Source organism: Pelophylax lessonae, assembly GCF_965119305.1.
Source record: "Pelophylax lessonae genome assembly, chromosome: 1".
Lineage (NCBI taxonomy): Eukaryota > Metazoa > Chordata > Amphibia > Anura > Ranidae > Pelophylax > Pelophylax lessonae.
In genome coordinates this window covers 166,558,292-166,578,902 of record NC_138768.1, presented here as the reverse complement: position 1 = coordinate 166,578,902, position 20,611 = coordinate 166,558,292, and the positions used below count along the sequence as shown (strand labels likewise).

The 20,611-nt window shown below is 45.5% G+C and overlaps 1 protein-coding gene across 2 annotated transcripts in view; it reads left to right on the top strand.

Moving 5' to 3' along the window:
* The window catches only part of CHD1 (chromodomain helicase DNA binding protein 1), a 219,189-nt gene that overhangs the window by 76,836 nt on the left and 121,742 nt on the right, over positions 1–20,611 (top strand). For both annotated transcript variants that reach the window (XM_082243068.1, XM_082243067.1), the window contains 3 exons: positions 3,980–4,142; positions 8,774–8,926; positions 9,017–9,088. In XM_082243068.1, the coding sequence (XP_082099194.1) occupies positions 3,980–4,142; positions 8,774–8,926; positions 9,017–9,088 (388 nt within the window). The remainder of the gene's footprint in view (positions 1–3,979; positions 4,143–8,773; positions 8,927–9,016; positions 9,089–20,611) is intronic.

Genomic DNA, 20,611 nt, shown 5'->3' with positions numbered 1-20,611 from the left:
ATCAACATATTGGAATTCAGAGAGATCAAGCTCTGTCTCTTTCAGTGGTCGGATCGACTTCGGGTCCGTCCTGTTCGGGTACAGACTAACAATGCTACCGCAGTGGCTTACATCAACCACCAAGGGGGCACAGGAGTGACCGGGAGGTGACCGACATTCTGTCTTGGGCCGAGACTCATGTCCCGGCATTTTCAGCAGTTCACATTCCGGGTGTGGAGAATTGGAAGGCCGACTATCTGAGCCGCCAGACCCTTGACCAGGGGGAATGGTCCCTGCACCCGGAGGTCTTCCAAATACTGTGTCCGAAGTGAGGATCCTCGGACATGGATCTGTTCGCATCTCGGCTAAATCGCAAGGTGAAAAGATTTGTGGCAAGAACGCGCGATCCTCTGGCAGACGCCTCGGATGCGTTGGTGGCCCCTTGGCATCAGTATCGTCTGATGTATGCCTTTCCTCCGATTCAGTTGTTGTCCAGGTTCCTTCGCAGGTTAGCCTCGGAACCGCACTTGGTGATTCTGGTAGCGCGGGACTGGCCACGCCAGTCCTGGTACGCCGACGTTGTTCACCTGGCAGTAGCGCCTCCTTGGCGGCTGCCACTGCGGGAAGATCTACTGTCTCAGGGACCGATCTTCCATCCTGCTTTACAGTCGCTGGCTTTAATGGCCTGGCTGTTGAAAACCAGGTCCTGAGAGACAGGGGTCTGTCCCCAGAGGTCATTCCTACTCTAATCAAGGCTAGGAAACCCTCATCTGGTAAAATCTATTACCGTACCTGGAAAGCTTATTTCGCCTGGTGTGAGTCCAGGGGGGGTTCTCCCCTCGCTCGTACTCGGTGTCGAGAGTGTTGGCTTTTCTCCAGACTGGTGTGGACCAGCGCCTGGTGCTGGCCACGATAAAGGGCCAGGTATCTGCACTGGCTATTCTTTTCCAACGCCCTGTTGTGTCTCATTCCTTGATTCGCACCTTTATTCAAGATTTTCACCTGAATGAGGACATTGTGTTGCCTTCGCTCTGTGCGAAGCCCAAACATCCCAAGGAGGTTGCATTGCATTCCTTGGATGTTGTCGGGGCGATGAGGGTTTACCTGTCGTCCACTGAATCCTTTCGAAAATCGGATTCCCTCTTTGTCCTTCCTGAGGGACCTCGGAAGGGCATGGCTGCGTCTGCGGCGACCATTGCCAAATGGATCAGACAGACGATTCTACATGCCTATGCTTTGAAGGAACGGGTCCCACCCTTCCCTGTTAAGGCGCACTCTACCAGATCGATGAGTACGTCCTGGGCCTACCGGTATCAGGCTTCGGTGGCCCAGGTGTGCAAGGCTGCGACTTGGTCGTCGGTGTACACCTTTTCCAAATTCTATAAGATTGATGATCTGGCATCAGCTGATGTCTCCTTTGGCCGCAAAGTACTCAGTGCGGCATTGCCATAGGGGACCCTTGGTTTTTTTGTGGGCCCCTGGCTGTTGGGGTGTTTATCCCCTGGATATTTGTTTTCCTGGGTTGTTGCTCCTGTTGAGCCTTTTCTATTGCCCAGAAGGTTCTCTTACTGTGCGTGTAAGGTTCCTTTCTCTGATGTGGGTACTGCGTTGCCTTTTCTACGGTTGCGTCTCCCACCCCTCATGTCTACACTGCTTTGGGACATCCCAATAGTGATGACTTAGAGGAGGCGGCGACTGTAGGAGGACGTAAAAGAAATCTGAATTTTTGTAAAATCTTACCGTAAAATTCCTTTCTCCGAGTCCTCCGACAGTCGCCGCCCCCGCCCCTCTTTTGTGGTTTTTTCTTGTACACCTACTGCTATTCTACCAAACTGAGTTGGGAGGGATCACTGCAGGGGGTATTGACCAGTGGGACAGCCCCCATGGGTGTGTCTATGCTAAATGCTTTTGTTCTTTTTGACTAAGTCTTATGCCTAGCTACTCCTGCGGAGCAGAAGTCAATACCCAATAGTGATGACTTAGAGGAGGCGGCGACTGTCAGAGGACTCAGAGAAAGGAATTTTACGCTTAAGATTTTACAAAAATTCAGTTTTTCTTCTGTTTAAAAAAAAACAGATCCGTCTTTCATCCGTTTTTTCATTGGTAGTGGATGTAAAAAAAAAAGGATGAAAAATGGCTGAAAAACCGATGAATACTTTATCCATTTTGACGTGACTGAACTGATGAAATGAACGGTCCCTATGTGGGAAAGGAGCCTCTAAAGCTGGTAGCTGCATATAACTCAGGCGTAATCATTTAACCACTTCCTTACCACTGGTCCTCATGATGTCCTGGACTTTAAGTGGGGTTATCTGAAAGATGCCTGTTCAGCCGCTTGATTGTTCTTACAGGCGGCGGGAGGTGACATACTCCCCGGCCCCCCTCCTGGCCACCCTCCGGTGGTTCTACCTGCTTGCCCGTGTGATCGGGGAGCCTGAGAAGGAAGTACACCATAGAAAATACCGAGAACCAGATGATCCTACTCTCGGAGGTCTGGGCTCGATGTTCTGACTTCACGCCGGGCCTGGCAGTTGTAAATACTGCTGTGATCTCAGCTGGATAGCTGAGATAGTTTTTGTTTTTTGTTTTTTTTTCTTCTAATTTCAGGCTTTTCATCCTGTAGGAGAGATCTGATGTCTTATTGACCCCAGATCTCTCCATAAAGAGGACCTGTCATGCACTTTTCCTATTACAAGGGATGTTTACATTCCTTGTAATAGGAATAAAAGTGATAAAAATAAAGGGAAAGTGTAACAATACGTTTTTTTTTTAAAGTGCTCGCACGCAGAAGTGAACGCATACTTGCGTCATGCCCACATATGTAAACGGCATTTAATCCACACATGTGAGGTATCACCGCGGACGTTAGAGTGAGAGCAACAATTCTAGCCCAAGACCTCCTCTGTAACTCTAAACTGGTAACCTGGAAAACATTTTAAAGCGTTGCCTATGGAGATTTGTAAGTACCGAAGTTTTGTGCTATTCCACGAGTGTACGCAATTTTAAAGCTAGACATGTTGGGTATCTAGATATCGGTGTAACATTCTTTCACTTTATACAAAAAAATTGCGCTAACTTAAGTGTTTTTTTTTTCTTTTTTAATCATAACTGTTTAAAAAAAAGTGTTTGGAAAAATTGCTGCAGAAATACAGTATGACATAAAAAGTTGCAATGACCGCCATTTTATTCTCTAGGGTATCTGCTAAAAAAAGTTTGGCAGTTTTGAGTAATATTCTAGCAAAAAATTAGGATTGATATTTACGTGTGGGAGTGCCTGCATTGGCCCGGTGTGGAAGTGGTTAAAGATGCCTATGTCCTGTAATGTACTCCGGGAGACAGATTGTACTGCTCCTAATTTTGCCTGTAGGGGTTCTCATTTTACTCGACACTGAAGACTAAAGGGCCATACACACTATAAGATTTTCTGAAGACTTTTTCCTTCAGATTTACCTTTTCTATGTAGTGCAAGGGCCTGCCAGATTGCATACAAATTGAAAGTGTTTAGGTTTGACCTCATATTATATGGTTTTGGTAAATCTAAAGGAAAAAGTCTTCAGAAAATCTTCTAGTGTGTATGGCCCATAAGTAAGCCAACACTTACAAAGTCAGTTACAAGGCTGCAGGTAACAGAAGTAATAGGGCCTAAAAATGCCTGATTCTCCATGTCTTTTTTAGCCTTGTTTACTTATGTTAATAGTTTGAAGCCCATTCTAAAACTGAACTTCTGGGCAGGTGAAAACAAATTCATGCCGTTATGTATTCAGTAAAAGTATATGTATAATTGCAACTAATGTAAGTACCATTTTGACTAGGTAAGAGCCTCTCCTAATCTTTGGTGCAACAAAGCTTAGACTGTAAAAAGAGAGGGGCTAATAGTGGGCAATCGGGTGTTCTGCAAGTGCATGTTCGAACATAATTTTTTTTTTTTTTTTTTTAATCAATAAAAAAATAAACATTTGCGCAACTGAAATCTGTGTTTTTTTTTTTTTTTTTTTCTTAGGTGGATTTTAACAAGGAATTACAAGGCTTTAAGCAAAGGTTCCAAGGGCAGTACCTCAGGATTTTTAAACCTCATGATGGAGCTAAAGAAGTGTTGTAATCATTGCTACCTCATTAAGCCACCAGATGATGTTGAATTTTACAACAGACAAGAGGCTCTACAGGTGAGATCGTGTAGTGAATAATTTTAGACTTTAGACCTTCCTTGCGTACGTGCTGTCCTAGGTTTGTAGGGTTTCCCAGCCAACAGGGCATTTGAGTTAATGTCCACTAGAATGAACTGGATTGTAGCAATGAAAGCAGGTTTGTGGTTGGGTGCCAGTGGCGCAATGTCTCTGCCATTTCATTTCTTCCACTATATCCTAGAACAGCGTTTCCCAATTGATGTCGTCAGAATCTTCATACACGTACCTTTAGATCTAATACTGGAGAAAGAGAGGCAAATGATGATTCTAATTGTAAAGGTCTGGCTCAGAAGAACCTCATACACAGACCTACTCCAACCTTTAGCAGATGATCCCTGGCCTCTTACCAACAGACCAGATTTGCTGTCTACAGGCCCTCTGTTCAGTTATGCTTGTCAGTGTCGGGCTTGTCTGTTTCTGTCAAAAAGGCCTCTGGCTTCACACTCTTGTTGCAAAATACAACTTGAAGAATTTATTTTTATTTTTTTAATCTTGGCTCTTGCAGCACCCTTTGCTTCCTTGTGATCTCAGCTTGGCTTGCTGCACCCGGCAGAAAGGAATTCGAAATATCCCCCTAGAGGATCTCTCATGCAAAGTAGTCTTTTTGGTCGCTATCACATCTGTCAGATGTTTTTCAGCTGGCGCTCCTTTCCTGTAAATAGACTTTTTTCATTCTTCACAATTACAAGGTTGTCTTACAACCAAGGCCATCCTTTTCTTGTAAAAGTGGTCTCCGCATTCCATCTCAATGAGGACGTTGTCCTCCCATCCTTATGTCCAACTCCTACGCATTCAAAGAAATTCACTCTACGTTTCCCAGATATAGTCAGAGCCGTTAAATTATACCTCAAGACTACTGCTCCAGTCACATGGACGGATTCCCTCTTTGTCCTGTTCTCTAGAAGGTGCAAGGGACCTACTTCAAAATCCACCATTGCACTATAGATACAAAATCTGATTGCAAGTGCTTACATTCTCTCTCTGCACTTCTATGCATCCATTCCACCAGTTTGGTGGGTGTTTCATGTGCATTTCAGCACTAGACCTCTATAGCCTAATTGTGCAAGGCTGCCACCTGATCTTCTGTTCATACGTTTTAAAAAAATGTACCTGGTTGACATCGTCTACTGCTTAAGCAGCTTTTGTCTTTGTTGTCCACCCTTCTTATTTGCTTGGGAACATTCCATGTGTGAAAATTCTATCTGTTTCCTATACTATATGATTAAGAGTAGAGGCATTTTGATTTGCTTGTAAATTAAATATGTTGGAGCACAGTACAGGGTGCTAGCCACCCTCCCCTTCCACTATTTGATTTACTCTCCATTAGTTGCTACAAAACTGAGGAGTCAGAGTAGGGTTATAGGGGAGGTTGCCCAAGGGTCATGTTCTCCAAAGTTTTTCCGGTGTCTGATCACCCGAATGCGCATGCCTATAACTCATTATGAATGAGTAGTATGCACATTGTGTCTTGTACTGTAATCTGTAATGATGCTGAAAATGTTGGCGTTCCGCCTCTCTACGGTCTGACCTAAATATCCGTCGCCTCTTTCTCAATCTTTCAGTCACTCATGATGATGCTGGCACAAGGGTGGTGGCCTAGTTGGATGCGGAAAAGGCCTTCCATTCTTTCGAGTGGCCCTTCCTTTGGAGCGTGTTTTGTAGGTTTGGTTTTGACCCCATATTTCTCCAGTGGTTGGGTGTGCTGTATAAGACTCCTAGGGCCCAAGTCCGCACTAGTGATCGGATCTCAGTGCTATTCCCTCTGACCAAGGGCACTAGCCAGGTTTGCCCCTTGTGACCGAGTCTATTTACCTTGGCTCTTGAGCCACTGGCCGTTCTGGTGTGCGCTTCACCGCTAGTTGAGGGTTGGCGGATCAGCCCCCTGGAGGAGAAGATTTTGCTTTATGCAAATGACACCTTGCTCTATTTCAGAGATACGAACGTCTCCTTGCAGACCTCTCTGGCTATCTTTGTTGAGCTTGGGTACTTTTTAGGTGTCAGGATAAATTGGAGTAAGTCAATTTTGTTTCAACTAGATTTAGCTCCCAGGAGTTGAGCTTCACCTACTCCCTTGTTTGTTGAAGAATTTAAGTATCGTGGTGTCTAGAGATTTAGATTTCTTTAGGTTCTATGATCTAAATTCCTGCCCTGTACTACAACTAAAGGGCAGATGTACCTCCTGGACCAACTTACCTCCTGAATGTTTAAGGTTGCATTAATATACTAAAAATTGGTTTTCCTCCCTAAATTTCTTTACGTGTTCCTTAATTGGCCCAAATGGTTAAAAAAAAAAAACCTTTTTTAGGGAAGTGGACAGTTGCATAGGTTCCTTCTTGTGGGCAGGGGCTGCTGCGCATCTGGCGAGGTCCACTCTTCAGCTCCCAGTTATTTAAGGTGGGTTGGCCCTTCCTAACTATCAAATATACTTCTGGGAGGCTGTATTCCTTACGGACGACTGGTGGATTTACGAACGCAGCGCTCTGGAGGCAGCCCTTTTGGGACCGCTTGCAGAACTAGGCAATTTAGTATACAGAGGGCCTACCAATCCCTTCCACTCTCCACTAGAGTGACCTTTAAAGCGGTTGTAAACCCTATAAAAAAAAAAAAACCTGCAAGACAAAGGCATAATGAGCTAGTATGCATCGCATACTAGCCCATTATGTGTAACTTACCTTAAAACGAAACCCCGACACGGACCCCCGGACATCGCTGCGGGCGCTGCCATGATCCCTCGCCGTCTCTTCCAGGTTCGGCGGCTCCGGCGCGCTGATTGGCCGGAAGAGACGGCTCCGGCGCGATGATTGGCCGGAGCCGCGATGACGTCACTCCCGCGCGCATTTTCCGGCAGGCTCCGGCAAACATAATTGAAGGTCCCCCCGGACCTTCAGAGCGCATGCGCCGCTCGCGCGAGCGGCTGCATGCACTGTAAATATCTCCTAAACCGTGCCGGTTTAGGAGATATTATTTGTACCTACAGGTAAGCCTTATTATAGGCTTACCTGTAGGTAAAAGTGTCAAAAAGCGGGATACTACCGCTTTAAAGGTGTTGATAGCTGCCAGGGCTCAGTTTATCAAGCATAACCAGTGGTCTCCCTATCAACCCTTATGGGGCATTCCCTCCTTTCCACACATCATGATGCTCCCTGACCCACAGATCTGGGCTAGATTTGGTGTTCGGAGACTGAGGGATATCATGCCTGCAGGAATTCTTCTACCATTAATGGTACTCTCAGCTAGCTTTGGACTACCTCGTAGGGTATATACTTCTAACTTCAACATGCTGTACGATCCCAATTCCCAAATTCTCCTACGCTTGAAACTGACCCGATTTAGCTTTTGGCACAGTAGTCTCTAAGCCCTTATCCACGCTCGATCTTGCTTTCCTTAGTGTGCAGTCACCCAAGATAGATTGTCTTTGGGAACAATGGCAGACAGCTATTCCTGATTTAGACAGGGAGGTTTGGGAAGGCTGCTTCAAAATGGCCTCTAGAGACAAACTTATTCAAATCAAATTTCTTCATAGAGTATACTTCACGCCACAGAGATTGCGAAAAATCTATCCGCAATGATCCCCTGTATGTACTAGATGCCATATGGCTGAGGCTACTTATTTCCATGCGTTTTGGACATACCCTTGGGTAGCACAGTTCTGGACGGCTGTTCTTGATCTCAACTCCCTTCTACAGCTGTCTCTCCCTTGTACACTTGAACTGGCACTACTGGGTAAGCAAAGACCTAGATAAACCAAGCTGTTGATATGGTATTTGCTGTATTACGCTAAAAAGGAAATACTCTTTGAGCAGATTTCCCCCTCCCCTCCCACGATATCCTCCTGGGAATCGATTAATAATGAGGTCCTGCCAATGTACAAACTGACATACATCAACAGAAATTGCCCCTGGAAATACGGAAAATTTGACAACCATGGTTGGATAGCTCATAGCCCTGTCCCTTGGGGGCAGTCCTACTATTGCCTCTCTTCAAACTGGTGTTTATTCACTGTGTTCTTCTCTTATTAGGCATTGTTGACATTTTTAGTTTGAATAAGTACTCCTATTCCTAATTGAATGTACACTATGTATACCTGCTGTTTGTGTCATTCATTTTTATAAATAAAGAGCAATTCTGCTTTGAAAAATAAATTCCTCTTTTTTGGAGTTTATTAAAGGACACAATCCTACCCCCCAATCTCTGTTCATGCTCTTGAAATTGGTTTTTCACAAACAGTCATGCTTGGGTGTAGGAGGTGTTAAAGCATGCTGGCCACTGTTTTTTTTTTTTTTTTTTTTTTTTTTTTTTTTTTTTACTGGTGACAGTATAATCAACAGTCTTTGAATTTATGTGCTCTTCAATGTATTCCAAGAAATTAATTTTGCAGTATGCTTAACAATGCATTTATTTAGTACTTCTAAGCAGTGGAATGTTGTGTTATAATCAAAGTAACACCAGGTAAGTTTCATTTTTATTCATATAGTCTACAAGTGCTCTTTGGGGTCCATTTGCCAAAAGAATTCTACCTCTAGTTTGTTCTGTGTGGGTGATGAAAATCTTGTGTTTTTTTTTTTTTTTAATGTGATATTTCTGTTTTTGTTACCCTTTATCCTGCAAAGCACTTAATTAGGAGCAGTGGGAAACTTATTCTTTTGGACAAATTATTAATACGTTTACGTGAGCGTGGTAATAGAGTCTTGATCTTTTCTCAAATGGTGCGGATGCTGGACATCCTTGCAGAATATTTAAAGTCTCGACAGTTTCCATTTCAGGTCAGTAGTTACTGAGCACTTCTGTGGTGAAAAGTCAAATGCACATGTCAAATCATTTTTAATCAATTTCTGAAAATGTTTCTTTTCTAGAGGTTAGATGGCTCCATCAAAGGAGAAATAAGAAGGCAAGCACTTGATCATTTTAATGCTGAAGGCTCAGAGGTAATGTCTATGTACATAGGAAATTACTTTTTGTAAATGGTGTTTGCCAAAGGACATGCTTTTTGTGAATTTTAGTTCTCTGTCATGTTATTTGTGAGGATATTTACTGTTTTCCATGGAGGGACACAGCTTGATTTTAATTAAGCAATCTAGGGTTCATATTTCCCCCTGGATGAGAAAAAGATACTAGGTACATAGAATCCTGAAAGCCAGCCCACCCTTTACTATAACCCCTCAACTTACACCTGCCCAGTTGTGCTTTGTATCCTTCGGAAAATAAACATTTCCTTTGTGCTATTTTTTTTTAACCTGAATTGATAGTTTTTTCTACTCTGAATTGGTAGGTTTTTCTACTATCTATGGCTACTTGTATATTGAGGCTGAATATTGGAATTCCTTTAACCACTTGCCACCAAATCGCATACCTGTACATCATTTGACCATGTGGTTGTACCGGAGTGATGCTTGCATCACCTCTTTTCCGTTTTTTTAGAGCCAACGGTCTGCGCTCTTGTAATAACAATCGATACAGCTAAGCAGATGCTTGGCTGCTATTGCAAGCAGCGGGAGGCTACTTGTAATAACCTCTTCCCTCCCGGAATCAGCTTTGATTGGATCTCGAATATGGTAACCTGGAAGCATCATCACAACATCATTTGCGGTTTACTGGAACCTTAAAGGCGCCATTTTTAAAAAAATTGAGAGTTCAAAAGCGCTGATCCTACTATTTTGAATGCTTTTAAATACAAAGGAAGGATTTGAGGTCTTATGGATCTCAGATCACTCCTAAAAAGAATCTGTCACATGCCTATTGCTGTCACCAGGATGTTTACATTCCTTGAAAAAGCAATAAGTGATCAAAAATAATAAAAAATTAAAGGGAGAGTGTAGTAATAAAAAGTAAAATAATTTAAAGCGCCCCCATCCCTCCATGTTCGCACACAGAATCGAACGCATACGTAAGTCGTGCCTGCCTAGGTAAATGGTGTGCAAATCACACGTGCAGTATCGCCGTGACAGTTAAGAGCAAGAGCAATAATTCTAACACAAGATCTTCTCTGTAACTCTAAACGGGTAACCTGTAAAAAATATTTAGGTGTAAGCTTTGGAGATTTTTAAGCACCGTAGTTTGTCCCCATTCCACGTGTGCAATTTTAAAGCATGTCATGTTCCGTATTTATTTACTCGGCCTAACATTACCTTTCACATTATACAAAAAAAAAACTGGTGTAACTTTACGGTTTGTTTTGTTTTTAATTCAAATATATTTTTTCAAAAAAAAATTGTTTTGCCAGACTGCTGCGCAAATACAGTGTGACCTAAAATATTGAAACAACCGCCATTTTATTCTCTAGGGTCTCTGGTAAAAAAAAAAAAAATGAGGTTTGGTCGCTCTAAGTAATTTTCTAGCAAAAAATACTGATTTTAAAGTGGTTGTAAAGTCAGAAGGTTTTTTTTTTTATCTTAATGCATTCTAAGCATTAAGATTAAAAACCATCTGTGTGCAGCAGCCCCCCTAATACTTGCCTGAGCCCATCTCGATCCAGTGATGTTTCAGTAGTGTCGGCTGCCAGGGACACTCCCTCCTTATTGGCTAAGACTGAAGCGCGGTGCCATTGGCTCCCGCTGCTGTCAAAGTGAGTGAGCCAATGAGGGGGAAGAGGGGGCGGGGCTGGGCCCTGGCTTCATGTCTGAATGGACACAGGGAGCTGCAGCTCGGCACCCCCATAGCAAGATAGGAGTAGGGAGGAAGGGGCCAGGAGCTCCGAAGAGGGACCTGAGAAGTGGAGGATCTGTATTGCTCTGCAAAACCACTGCACAGAGCAGGTAAGTAGTTTAACAGGTTTATTATTTTTAACAAAAAATAAAACTTAAGACTTTATCACTTTAACTTGTAAGCAACAAATCTCAGTAAAAGGCCTGGTCCTAAAGTGGTTAGGTCTCTCCAGTTAGCCAACGAGTGCAGGTTTTTCCCATTCATTAAGTATCCTGGGGTTCTCTCTGCTATGGTTATGTATTCTGTAGTTCCATTTAGTGCAGGACTGCTTTCCGATGAGGCCATTTTATCTGGGGATTCCTCGCCTACAAAGCATGAATTCCATACACATTCTTTCCGAAGTGATTTCTAGTACTCTAGTCAGAGGATTTTGTCAAGAAAAGGTCTGCTGCTTCCATCATCGACAAACTTTTAAATCTACATCCTACAAAATGTATCATTGAATGTGGAGAACTTCTATCTTAATCCTACAGTACAGGACAGGAGGTCAAATACCGTGGGTTATATTCTGCCATCTTCAGTTATTTGGACGCTGGTATATACTTTACCCAGGTCCCACATCAGCAGGGTTGGTCCTGTATTGTCCGTTTCAGGTACGGAATTCTGTGTTGCGTACACTCCGCTTGGCAAGCAGACCCTAAAGCATCATGTATAGTTATTCACGCCTAATGTGTCTACTACATTGGTGGACGATAACCTTTACTTTTTTTGGAATTTCTAAAAAATTTCCAGCAAAATAAGTAATGCACAGCGTACAAAAAAGATAGTTAACAGTAAATGAGGAAACAAAACCTACACCCTTAGCAAAGGATAACATTGTTGCTTGGTTGGTGACGTAGCTGCTGACACCTGGCTGACGCACTTCTGCCTGCCATTTACCCTGAGAATGCAAGAAGCTTGCCTCCTCTTTCACTATATGTAAATGGCTTGGGCAGCTAATTTTTAAGGTTTGTGCTTTCAAGGAAAGGGTTCTCTCCTTTCAGTATCAGTGCCCACTCCACCAGATCTGTTGGTGTTTCTTCAGCATTGGACATCCATTTACAAGTAAACCAAAAATCCTATTTTTTTTGTACTCCCTGTAAAATTCATTGAGACACAGCTCCCAGCCCTTCATTACATGCGATCTCATGTGCAGATGCGAGTTCAGCCATACACTTTGTATGGCTGAATTCGCACTGTATCCGCACCAAACACGCACATGAGGCATTTTTTGAGCTGCATCAGGATCGGATCGCACAGTGGTTCACACTTGAGCGATCCGTTTCTGTGCGAACTGTCAGATCGCACTGCGATATGCGATCAAACTGGGGGTGTGGTTAATATTTAATTGACACCCCCTGCGTATCGCATGTGGCAGTGTGAACTGCCAGATGTGCAGATGCGATGCGGGATCACGCTGCATATTCGCAGCGTTCCCGCATCGCACAAATGTGAACCGAGCCCTAAACCCAAAACCAAAAATTTATTATATCGCAGCTTACCGATCATTAGATGTGGTGGCTGCATTTGTGTTTTTTTTTACTTTTTTCGCTCAATTTTCACCTGGTGATTTGGCCAGTGACCTACCTTCTGTATTAGTGTGCCCCACTCTGGATGAAGGAGCACAACAAAGACACCTTTGGATGGCAGCTTTGTCCGTCTAGGGGCGTTAGGAGTGTTAGATGCACTAGCAAATTTAGATACTCTAAACATATTGAAGCCAAACTACAGCTAAAGCTTTATAAGCCGCTGCAGCAAAATTGTTGTTCCTTTCCAGGATAAACTTTTTACATGGAAGCTGATCTTTGTACGCACCCTTGTCATTGTTAAATGGTTTGTCTCACCTCTCTAACTGCTACTCATACAAGAGACCTGTTTTTTAAAAACATCAGATTTTCTGACCAGATCACCAGGTTAAAATATAAAAAATAAACCTAATGCAGCCGAAGAATTGTATACCACTTTAGCCGTTAAGGATACTTTTACACAGGTGCAGAAGCCCATAGGTTGTGTTTTCATGCACCTGGGAGTTGCAGATATCATGTGCAGCTGCCACCAGCAGCCTATTTAAAAAAAAAAATCACAAGCTGACAAATGCAGGAACTGTACATACTTTCCAATTCATCCGATCACTTGCATTTATTCAGGGACAGATGCACAGCCCTGGACGCAAATAGACTGTGTCCAGGGCTGTGCATCTGTCCCTGTACGGATGTAAGCAGTCAAAAGTGGAAAAATTGCACATCCGCTTCTATTGATTTTTTTTTTTTTTTTCTAATAGTCTGTGGGCGGCAGCTCCATGTAACATCTGGCAGTTCTGGACACAAACACACATCGTTTGGACCTCTATGCCTGTGTAAATTAGCCCGAAGGCCAGGTTCACATCTATTCATGTCCTGCTTTTTGTTCATTTTTTTGTTAACTTTTAACATGGATTGTGCACTTTTTCCTGTATTTTTGTTGTTCTTTTGGCGATCACAGCAAATGAAAATGTACAGACAATCAGACATTCTTTTTTTTTTTTTTTACCATAGATATGAGCAGCTTCATTGGATTTAATGCATTTTTATGACATACATGTCTTTGTGTATTCCTAAATGCACATAGCTCAAAGGTGTAAATCAGGCCTAAATGTTTGGTTTATTAACTAGTGTAAGTGCTTAAATTTGATTTGATATCTGCCTCTTGTGGTCCTCTGTACTGCAGAGCACTTGCAAATATCCTGAAAAGGAGAATGCTAATAGGAGAGAGCAGAGAGATAAGGCTTTATTAGTCTGCTGCTGCTTCTCTTTTTCTGTCCCCTTAGCAGACTGGAGGTAAAGATAGGACATCACTGTAACAAAAACTGTGTCGCCCACCTAGCTGGGCTGTGTAAATTTCAGGGCAAGATAGGCAGAAATACAATTTTGCTTTCGTTCATTTACAAACACAGCGCCATATCTTCTTTGACCCTTGAGTTATGCTGCTCTCCTTAGGAGTAGGACTAGGCAGAAACAAAACTTGACTCTGTCCCTAGGCCAGTCCTAGGGGGTAAACTTCCCACTTGCTATAGGTCTAAAGTTTTTTTTCTGCCTTGTCAGGAGTAAGGACCTGGTTTCTTGCTGGGATCTCTGGTTCTGGCATTTTTTCTTTAAGTGGAACTTTTTTTCTTTTATTATTTTCTGTTCCTGCGAGAACTACAATCAACTGCCGGACTAGGCGACGCTCTGGATATCCTAGATCCTTACAGTCTTCCCAGTTTGGCCAGTGAGTGTGACCCAACTTTAGCTCCGCGCTAGGTTGGCCGCGGCATAGCCCTACTGGACGGGGGCTGGCCGGCGAGTGAAACACCTCGTGAGGACGCATAGCCCTGGTTACGACACTGGTCACGACCTGAGTCGCAGCGTACCTCTGGTTGCGGCACCCCCATTCCAAGATGGTGCAGTAGACTGCTCGGAGTGGTGCCCGCTTGGTTCTCAGGTGTGGTGAGTAGTGTCCTCCCTCCTCTGGGAAAATTTTGGGGTAGACGCGTGCCCTTTCCTCAGGTTGGTAGGCCCCCTCTGTGTCCTTCCTTCCCGCCTGGTCCCCCTCTTTCCTCCTCACTAGCGGGGTTCCCCTGCCACATACCCTCACCTACGCCTCTTAGTCCCTCCTCTCTGGGGTGGCCTGGCTACCTCAGGCAAGGGGTCATGCTCTGTTGCGCTGGGGGGGGGGGGGCACTGCGGCGGCTCCCAAATTGTTTTATGTGGCAGTGTCAGGGTGGGGGTCCCTGTTAGGGCCTCCCTAGCGGACTGCAATGCAAGTACCTGAAGAGCCATTGGGGGTCCTGGGTGCTGCGCAACCATTTTGCTGTGGATGGCTGGTCTACAGCTTCGGGCAGCCATGTTTGTGTAGCCCGATGGTCATGTTTTCGGAGTTTCCCATTGAAATCCTTGCAGGGGCCATTTTCTTGTAGCATGTAGAGCGGTGCCGTGGCGGTTGTCTTCTAGTGGCAGTGATGGCGCTACCTCCTTCTCTTTGATCGCCACCTGGCTAGCAGCTTGCCGCTCTGCATCCTTCCCTAAGTTGGTGGTGGTGAGTCCCTGCGGGTATACAGTTCCCTCTTTCTGCTATAGCAGCGCTGCTGGTGCGCTGGGACTTGTAGTACTTCCGCTGCATCGGTGAGGGGGGATGGGTTTAAAGGCAGTTTTTTTCTTTTTAACATATTACCGGCAGCCTCTGGGTTAACCATGGAGACCCTGGAGCATGTCTCACCACCTGACCCACTTTCGGAAGCTGCGGGACCCTCTGGGTCTCAGTCTGCCCTGGCGGCCATGCTGGCGGTCCTGCAGTCACTAGTGTCTAAAGTTGATATGGCCTTTGCAAAGCTTCCTAGCAAGAAGCGCCCCCCCCCCCCCCTTCCCTCTTCATCTGTCTCCTGCCTCCTCAGATTCTGAGGTGGATCTGGCCGCTGTGGACGGAAGTCCACCCACAGGGTCTGCGTCCACGCACCCTGAGTGCTCCGACAGTGAGGATGAATCCTCTTCCACTACAGCCGCACATGAAAAGGTGCTTGTGGGGGCACTGGTTAAGTGCGGGAAACTTTAAAATGGGAGGACACAGCTAATGCTGCAACGGCTGCGTTGGTGCAATTTGGTACCCGTAGACCATCCAAGGTGACTAAGGTGTTCCCCTTGGCTGCCAATTTCAACGAGATTGTCGCAACTCGCAAGTCAGTGGGGATCACCGAAACGCATGGTTGGGATACCTAAGCATTTCGCTAGGAGGTATCATTTTGAAAAAACTGACAGTTCCACCGGTGGTGGATTCTCAGGTTTCCAGATTGAATAAAGCCACGCTTCTTCCAGTGGAGGAGTCCCGGTCTTTTAAGGACCCTGTGGACAAGAGAGCTGATACCTTTACACCATGGCAGGTTCAATTCTGTGGCTAGTGTTTGCCATCACCTTGGTCTCCCAGACCTTAACGGAATGAGCTAAGCTTCTGCGCCAGGATTTGAAAGGGGGTCAATATCCCCCTGAGCTGGTGGATCAGTTGATACAGGGATCGCAGTATATCTGTGATGCCTCCCTGGATACAGCTCCTTTAACCTGCAGAGTGTCTGTGACAGCTGTGACCCTTCGCCGCATGATTTGGCTGAAATACTGCGGACCAGGCTTCCAAAAAGGTATTGCCTGATCTCCCTTTTGTAGGAGATCGCCTGTTCTGAGTTTCTATGGAAGAAATCTTTAATGGTCTTACGTGAGTTTCTATGGAAGAAATCTTTAAAGGTCTTACGTGCTTCCACAGGTTGCAAAGACCTTCGTCGTAAACGTGGTCCTTTCTTCTTGGCTCACAAACGGCCCTTTCGTCCTGCGGGCTCAAGCATCCACCCATAATTTTGCGGGAGGTTCCAAGAGGCCCTGGGCTGGTATGTCAAAAAGTGGGTTCAACTGGTTCTGCAGACAAGCCCTCCTCGGCCTGAAGGGGCACCCTCACCCTTGTCTAGGGGGGGGGGGGGGACGTCTGTTTCTTTCCACACCCTTTTCTTTCTTTTATTCAAGACAAATGGGTCCACGAGTTGATTCGGTCCAGTTACAAGATCGAGTTTCGGTTCTTGCCTCCAGCAAGGTTGTTCCCTTCCAACGCCTGTCCCCGGATTGGCTGTAGGGCCCTTACAGTGCGGTGCAGGATCTGCTATCACAGGGAGTAATTGTGCCGGTTCCAGAGTTGGAACATTTTCGGGAATTTTATTCAAATCTGTTTAATGTTCCCAGGAAGGAAGTCTGGGTCCGTCCAATCTTGGACCTCAAGGCCCGGACTCGCTTTGTTTGGGTTCAGAAATTTCGGGTGGAGTTTATTTGCACAGTGGTGGCATCCCTTCATCAAGGGGATTTTCTGGCATCTATCGATATCAAGGACACTTACCTTCGTATTCCAATATATGTTGGGCACCAGCGTTTTCTTTGCTGTGCTGTGGGGGAGGAGCATTATCAATTTGTGTCATTACCTTTTGGTCTCGCCTTGGGTGTTCACAAAAGTGTTGGCCCCGGTGTTGGCCTTGCTCAGGCAGAGGGGGATCGCTGTACTGGGGTACCGGGACAGTCTCCGTCTGTCTCAACAGACGATCAGGACATCCCTGTGCAAACTCTGCAAGAGTTCGGCTGGATACTGAATTTTCAGAAATCCGCTCCGACTCCGTCCAACAACCTGGACTACTTGGGTCTGACGTTGGATTCAGCCTCAGCCAGGGTGTTTCTTACGTAGGGGAAACTGCTGAAGTTGCAGCATGCCATTCGGCTCCTTTTCAACCATCGGTCGTCTCTCAGGACTTGCGTGCTGGGCTTGATGGTCTCCACCTTCGAAGCGGTTCTGTTTGCTCAGTTCCATACCAGGCTTTTGCAAAAGGAGATTCTTGCCAAATGGGACGAGAATCCTCAGTCTCTAGACAATCTGATCATGTTGAGCTGGGGTACGAGGGGATCCTTGATGTGGTGGTTCTGTTCCCTGACGCTTCGACAGAGGAAGTCCTTTCTCCCCCTGTACTGGGCAGTGGTTTCCATGGACGCCAGTCTGTCCATGTGGGGAGGTGTCTTGGGCAGAGTTTCGACTCAAGAGGGTTTGGACTCAAGAGTCGTCCAGTCCTGCCGATCAATATCCTGGAGATTCAACTATCAGGCTTTGCCTGTCCCTGTGGACGGATCGTCTGCAGGGGTGTCCGGTAAGGAATGAATCGGACCATGCCTGTGACATTTGTCAATTATCAAAGGGGCACCAAACGTAGCCGGTATTCTAAAGTGAGCAGAACAATATGTTCCGGCCCTCTTTGCTGTGCACGTTCCAGGAGTGGAAAATTGGCAGACAGACTACCTCAGTCGACAGATGTTGGAGCCTGGCGAATGGTTTCTTCACCTGGAAGTGTTTCAACAACTGTGTCTCCGGTGGGGGACTCCTGATGTGCACCTGTTGGCCTCTCGTCTCAACCAGAAGGTTCAGAGGTTTGTGGCAAGATCTTGGGATCCTTTGGCTGATGCTCTGGTGGCCCCTTGGGCCGACGCTCTGGTGGCCCCTTGGGGGTCACTATCATCTGATTTACGCCTTTCCTCCGCTACAGCTTCTGCCGAGACTTCTGTGCAGAATCGAGGCAGAAGGGATTCCAGTCATTCTGGTGGCTTTGGACTGGCCTCGCCTGGTCTTGGCATGATGGCCTAGTAAGACTGGTAGCTGATGCTCCTTGGAGACTCCCTCTCAGAGAAGATCTCTTGTCTCAAGGGCCCATCTTCCATCCTGCTTTACGGTCGCTGGCTTTAACAGCCTGGAAGCCAGGTACTGAAGGACAGAGGGTTGTCAAATTCGGTGATTCCTGCTCTGTTAAAAGATAGAAAATCTACTTCTAGAAAGATTTATCATGTTTGGAGGGCATACATTTCTTGGTGTGAGTCTCGGGCGGGGGGGGGGGGGGGGTGCTTGGGGGTTCCCCGCATTCCTTTTCTGGTGTCCCGTTTGCTGGAGTTTCTACAACAGGGTGTAGATCAGCGTTTGGTTCTGAGCACCATTAAGGGGCCCCAAACCATGCATCATAGGGCATTCCCCACGGCCGAAACTCCGGCCACCAGGGGAGCTGCATCCATGAACGCATCACACGGGGAACACCAGGGCCTGGGCCATCTGGTCCAAACGTTCCATCAGTTCTGGGGAAACTGTCAGGGTCCAAGCTCCCTTTTAGAACCCTAATCCATTCCGTAACTGTCTGTGACACCAAAACAGACACCAGACCGGTTTCAAGATGGAACCTGCCAACACGTGAAGATGGCGGGAATGTGATTCCACCCGCCTGTCCACCGGATCCGTAAAACCCGGGGGAATCCTCCACAGGCACAATAGATTTGTTCAACCTGGAAACGGGGTGATCCGCCTTAGGTGGCACCGTCCAACAGTTGGCGACCGTATCAGCAAAAGGATACCAGCGTTTAAAGCGTTTTGGCACAACTAGCACATGCTTAATGCTCCGCCATTGGTCATTCACAATATCATGAAAAGTCTCTGAACAGGGTAAAACCTTGCCAGACTTTTGGGTCTTGCGGGAGCCAAAGGCCCCCAGTGTCCCTGCCGGCGTGGGCTCATCGGCCAACTTTAAAGTTTCCCTCATGAAATAATTAGGGCTTCCACCAAAGCACTTTCCCGCGTTGCAGCTGAAGACAGGTCCTCCTCACCATCTGACTGCGTTGACAGCGACCCTTAGGTAGGGGGGGTGTCCGTGGCGACCACATCGGCCTCTGAATCAGAGGACTCCACCAAAGATGGAGAAGGCAGCGGCCATTTTCGACTATTAACCTTTTTTTATGACAAAATCAACTTTTGTCGCCAGGCTTTCCAGAGGTGCTGAAATCATGGCCAGCGACTGCGGTCCGGACTGTCCAGGAGTCGCACAGAGGGTTTGAGGGAGAATTTACAGTCTAGGACTCCATATTCCAAGTTGCTGAAAAACGGAGTACTGTCACTTTTAAGAAGCGCCAATGGCAGCGGTCTGCAGAGTCCCCCTTTTAAAATACACTAACAGCAGAGTGTGCAGGTATATGCCCGCAAAGTCCCCGGTACTGTACCACCTCCAAAGAAAACCCTTCCTGCTGCAGAGGCAGTTCAGGACAAGAATCCATAGGAAGTGACCTTGGCCTGGATGTAAAAGGTCACACTGCTAGTGCAGTACATAGGACTACACAAAAACGGTTGTCAATGCATTTTAATATAAAACAAGGGGTATGATCTGGATCGGCCAACTGAGTGGTGTGCCTCCATCCCAAAAAGTATATATAATACAAACAGAAAAAAACTTGCCCAGGGGACTTTGAATGAGGCTACACACTCACACACATTGTACCATAAAGTTCAAATAATTTGACAATGATAGAAATGGTAAATACATACAAAAAAAACATGTTGGACTGATCAGTGGTATCCATTGCATCAAATAAAAGTATATTATGAAATATGCAATAACAGTGTAGACCTGCATTCAATGCGTGTATAAGCATGTGTGAACATGATAGATTGTAGTAGCCTTGTGCTTTACTGACGCGTTTCGCGAAAATATGATTCGCTTCTTCAGGAGTAGGTTTCTATCATGTATCTACAAGGTAAAATAATATTATCAATAATATACATATGTCTGTATGAGGTGTTCAATAGAAAACGGAGCAGTCATAAGAGCTCCATACTCACTGAATCCGTCTCAGCATGAAAGCATTGAATACACGGGTCCATATGGACGTTTTTTTTAACCCTAATACAGGTATACGGTTATGCACTTTGGCACCCTTCATCCTGCTCTTCCCATGATCCCCCGCGCCCACTAGAGACCCCCCACAGCTCCCGGGTCAGACGTCCATATGGACCAGCATATTCAATGCTTTCATACTGAGACGGATTCAGTGAGTATGGAGCTCTTATGACTGCTCCGTTTTCTATTGAACACCTCATACAGACATATGTATATTATTGATAATACTATTTTACCTTGTAGATACATGATAGAAACCTACTCCTGAAGAAGCAAATCATATTTTCACGAAACGCGTCAGTAAAGTACAAGGCTACTACAATCTATCATGTTCACATATGCTTATACACGCATTGAATGCAGGTCTACACTGTTATTGCATATTTCAGAATATACTTGTATTTGATGCAATGGATACCACTGATCAGTCCAACATGTTTTTATTGTATGTATTTACCATTTCTATCATTGTCAAATTATTTGAACTTTATGGTACAATGTGTGTGAGTGTGTAGCCTCATTCAAAGTCCCCTGG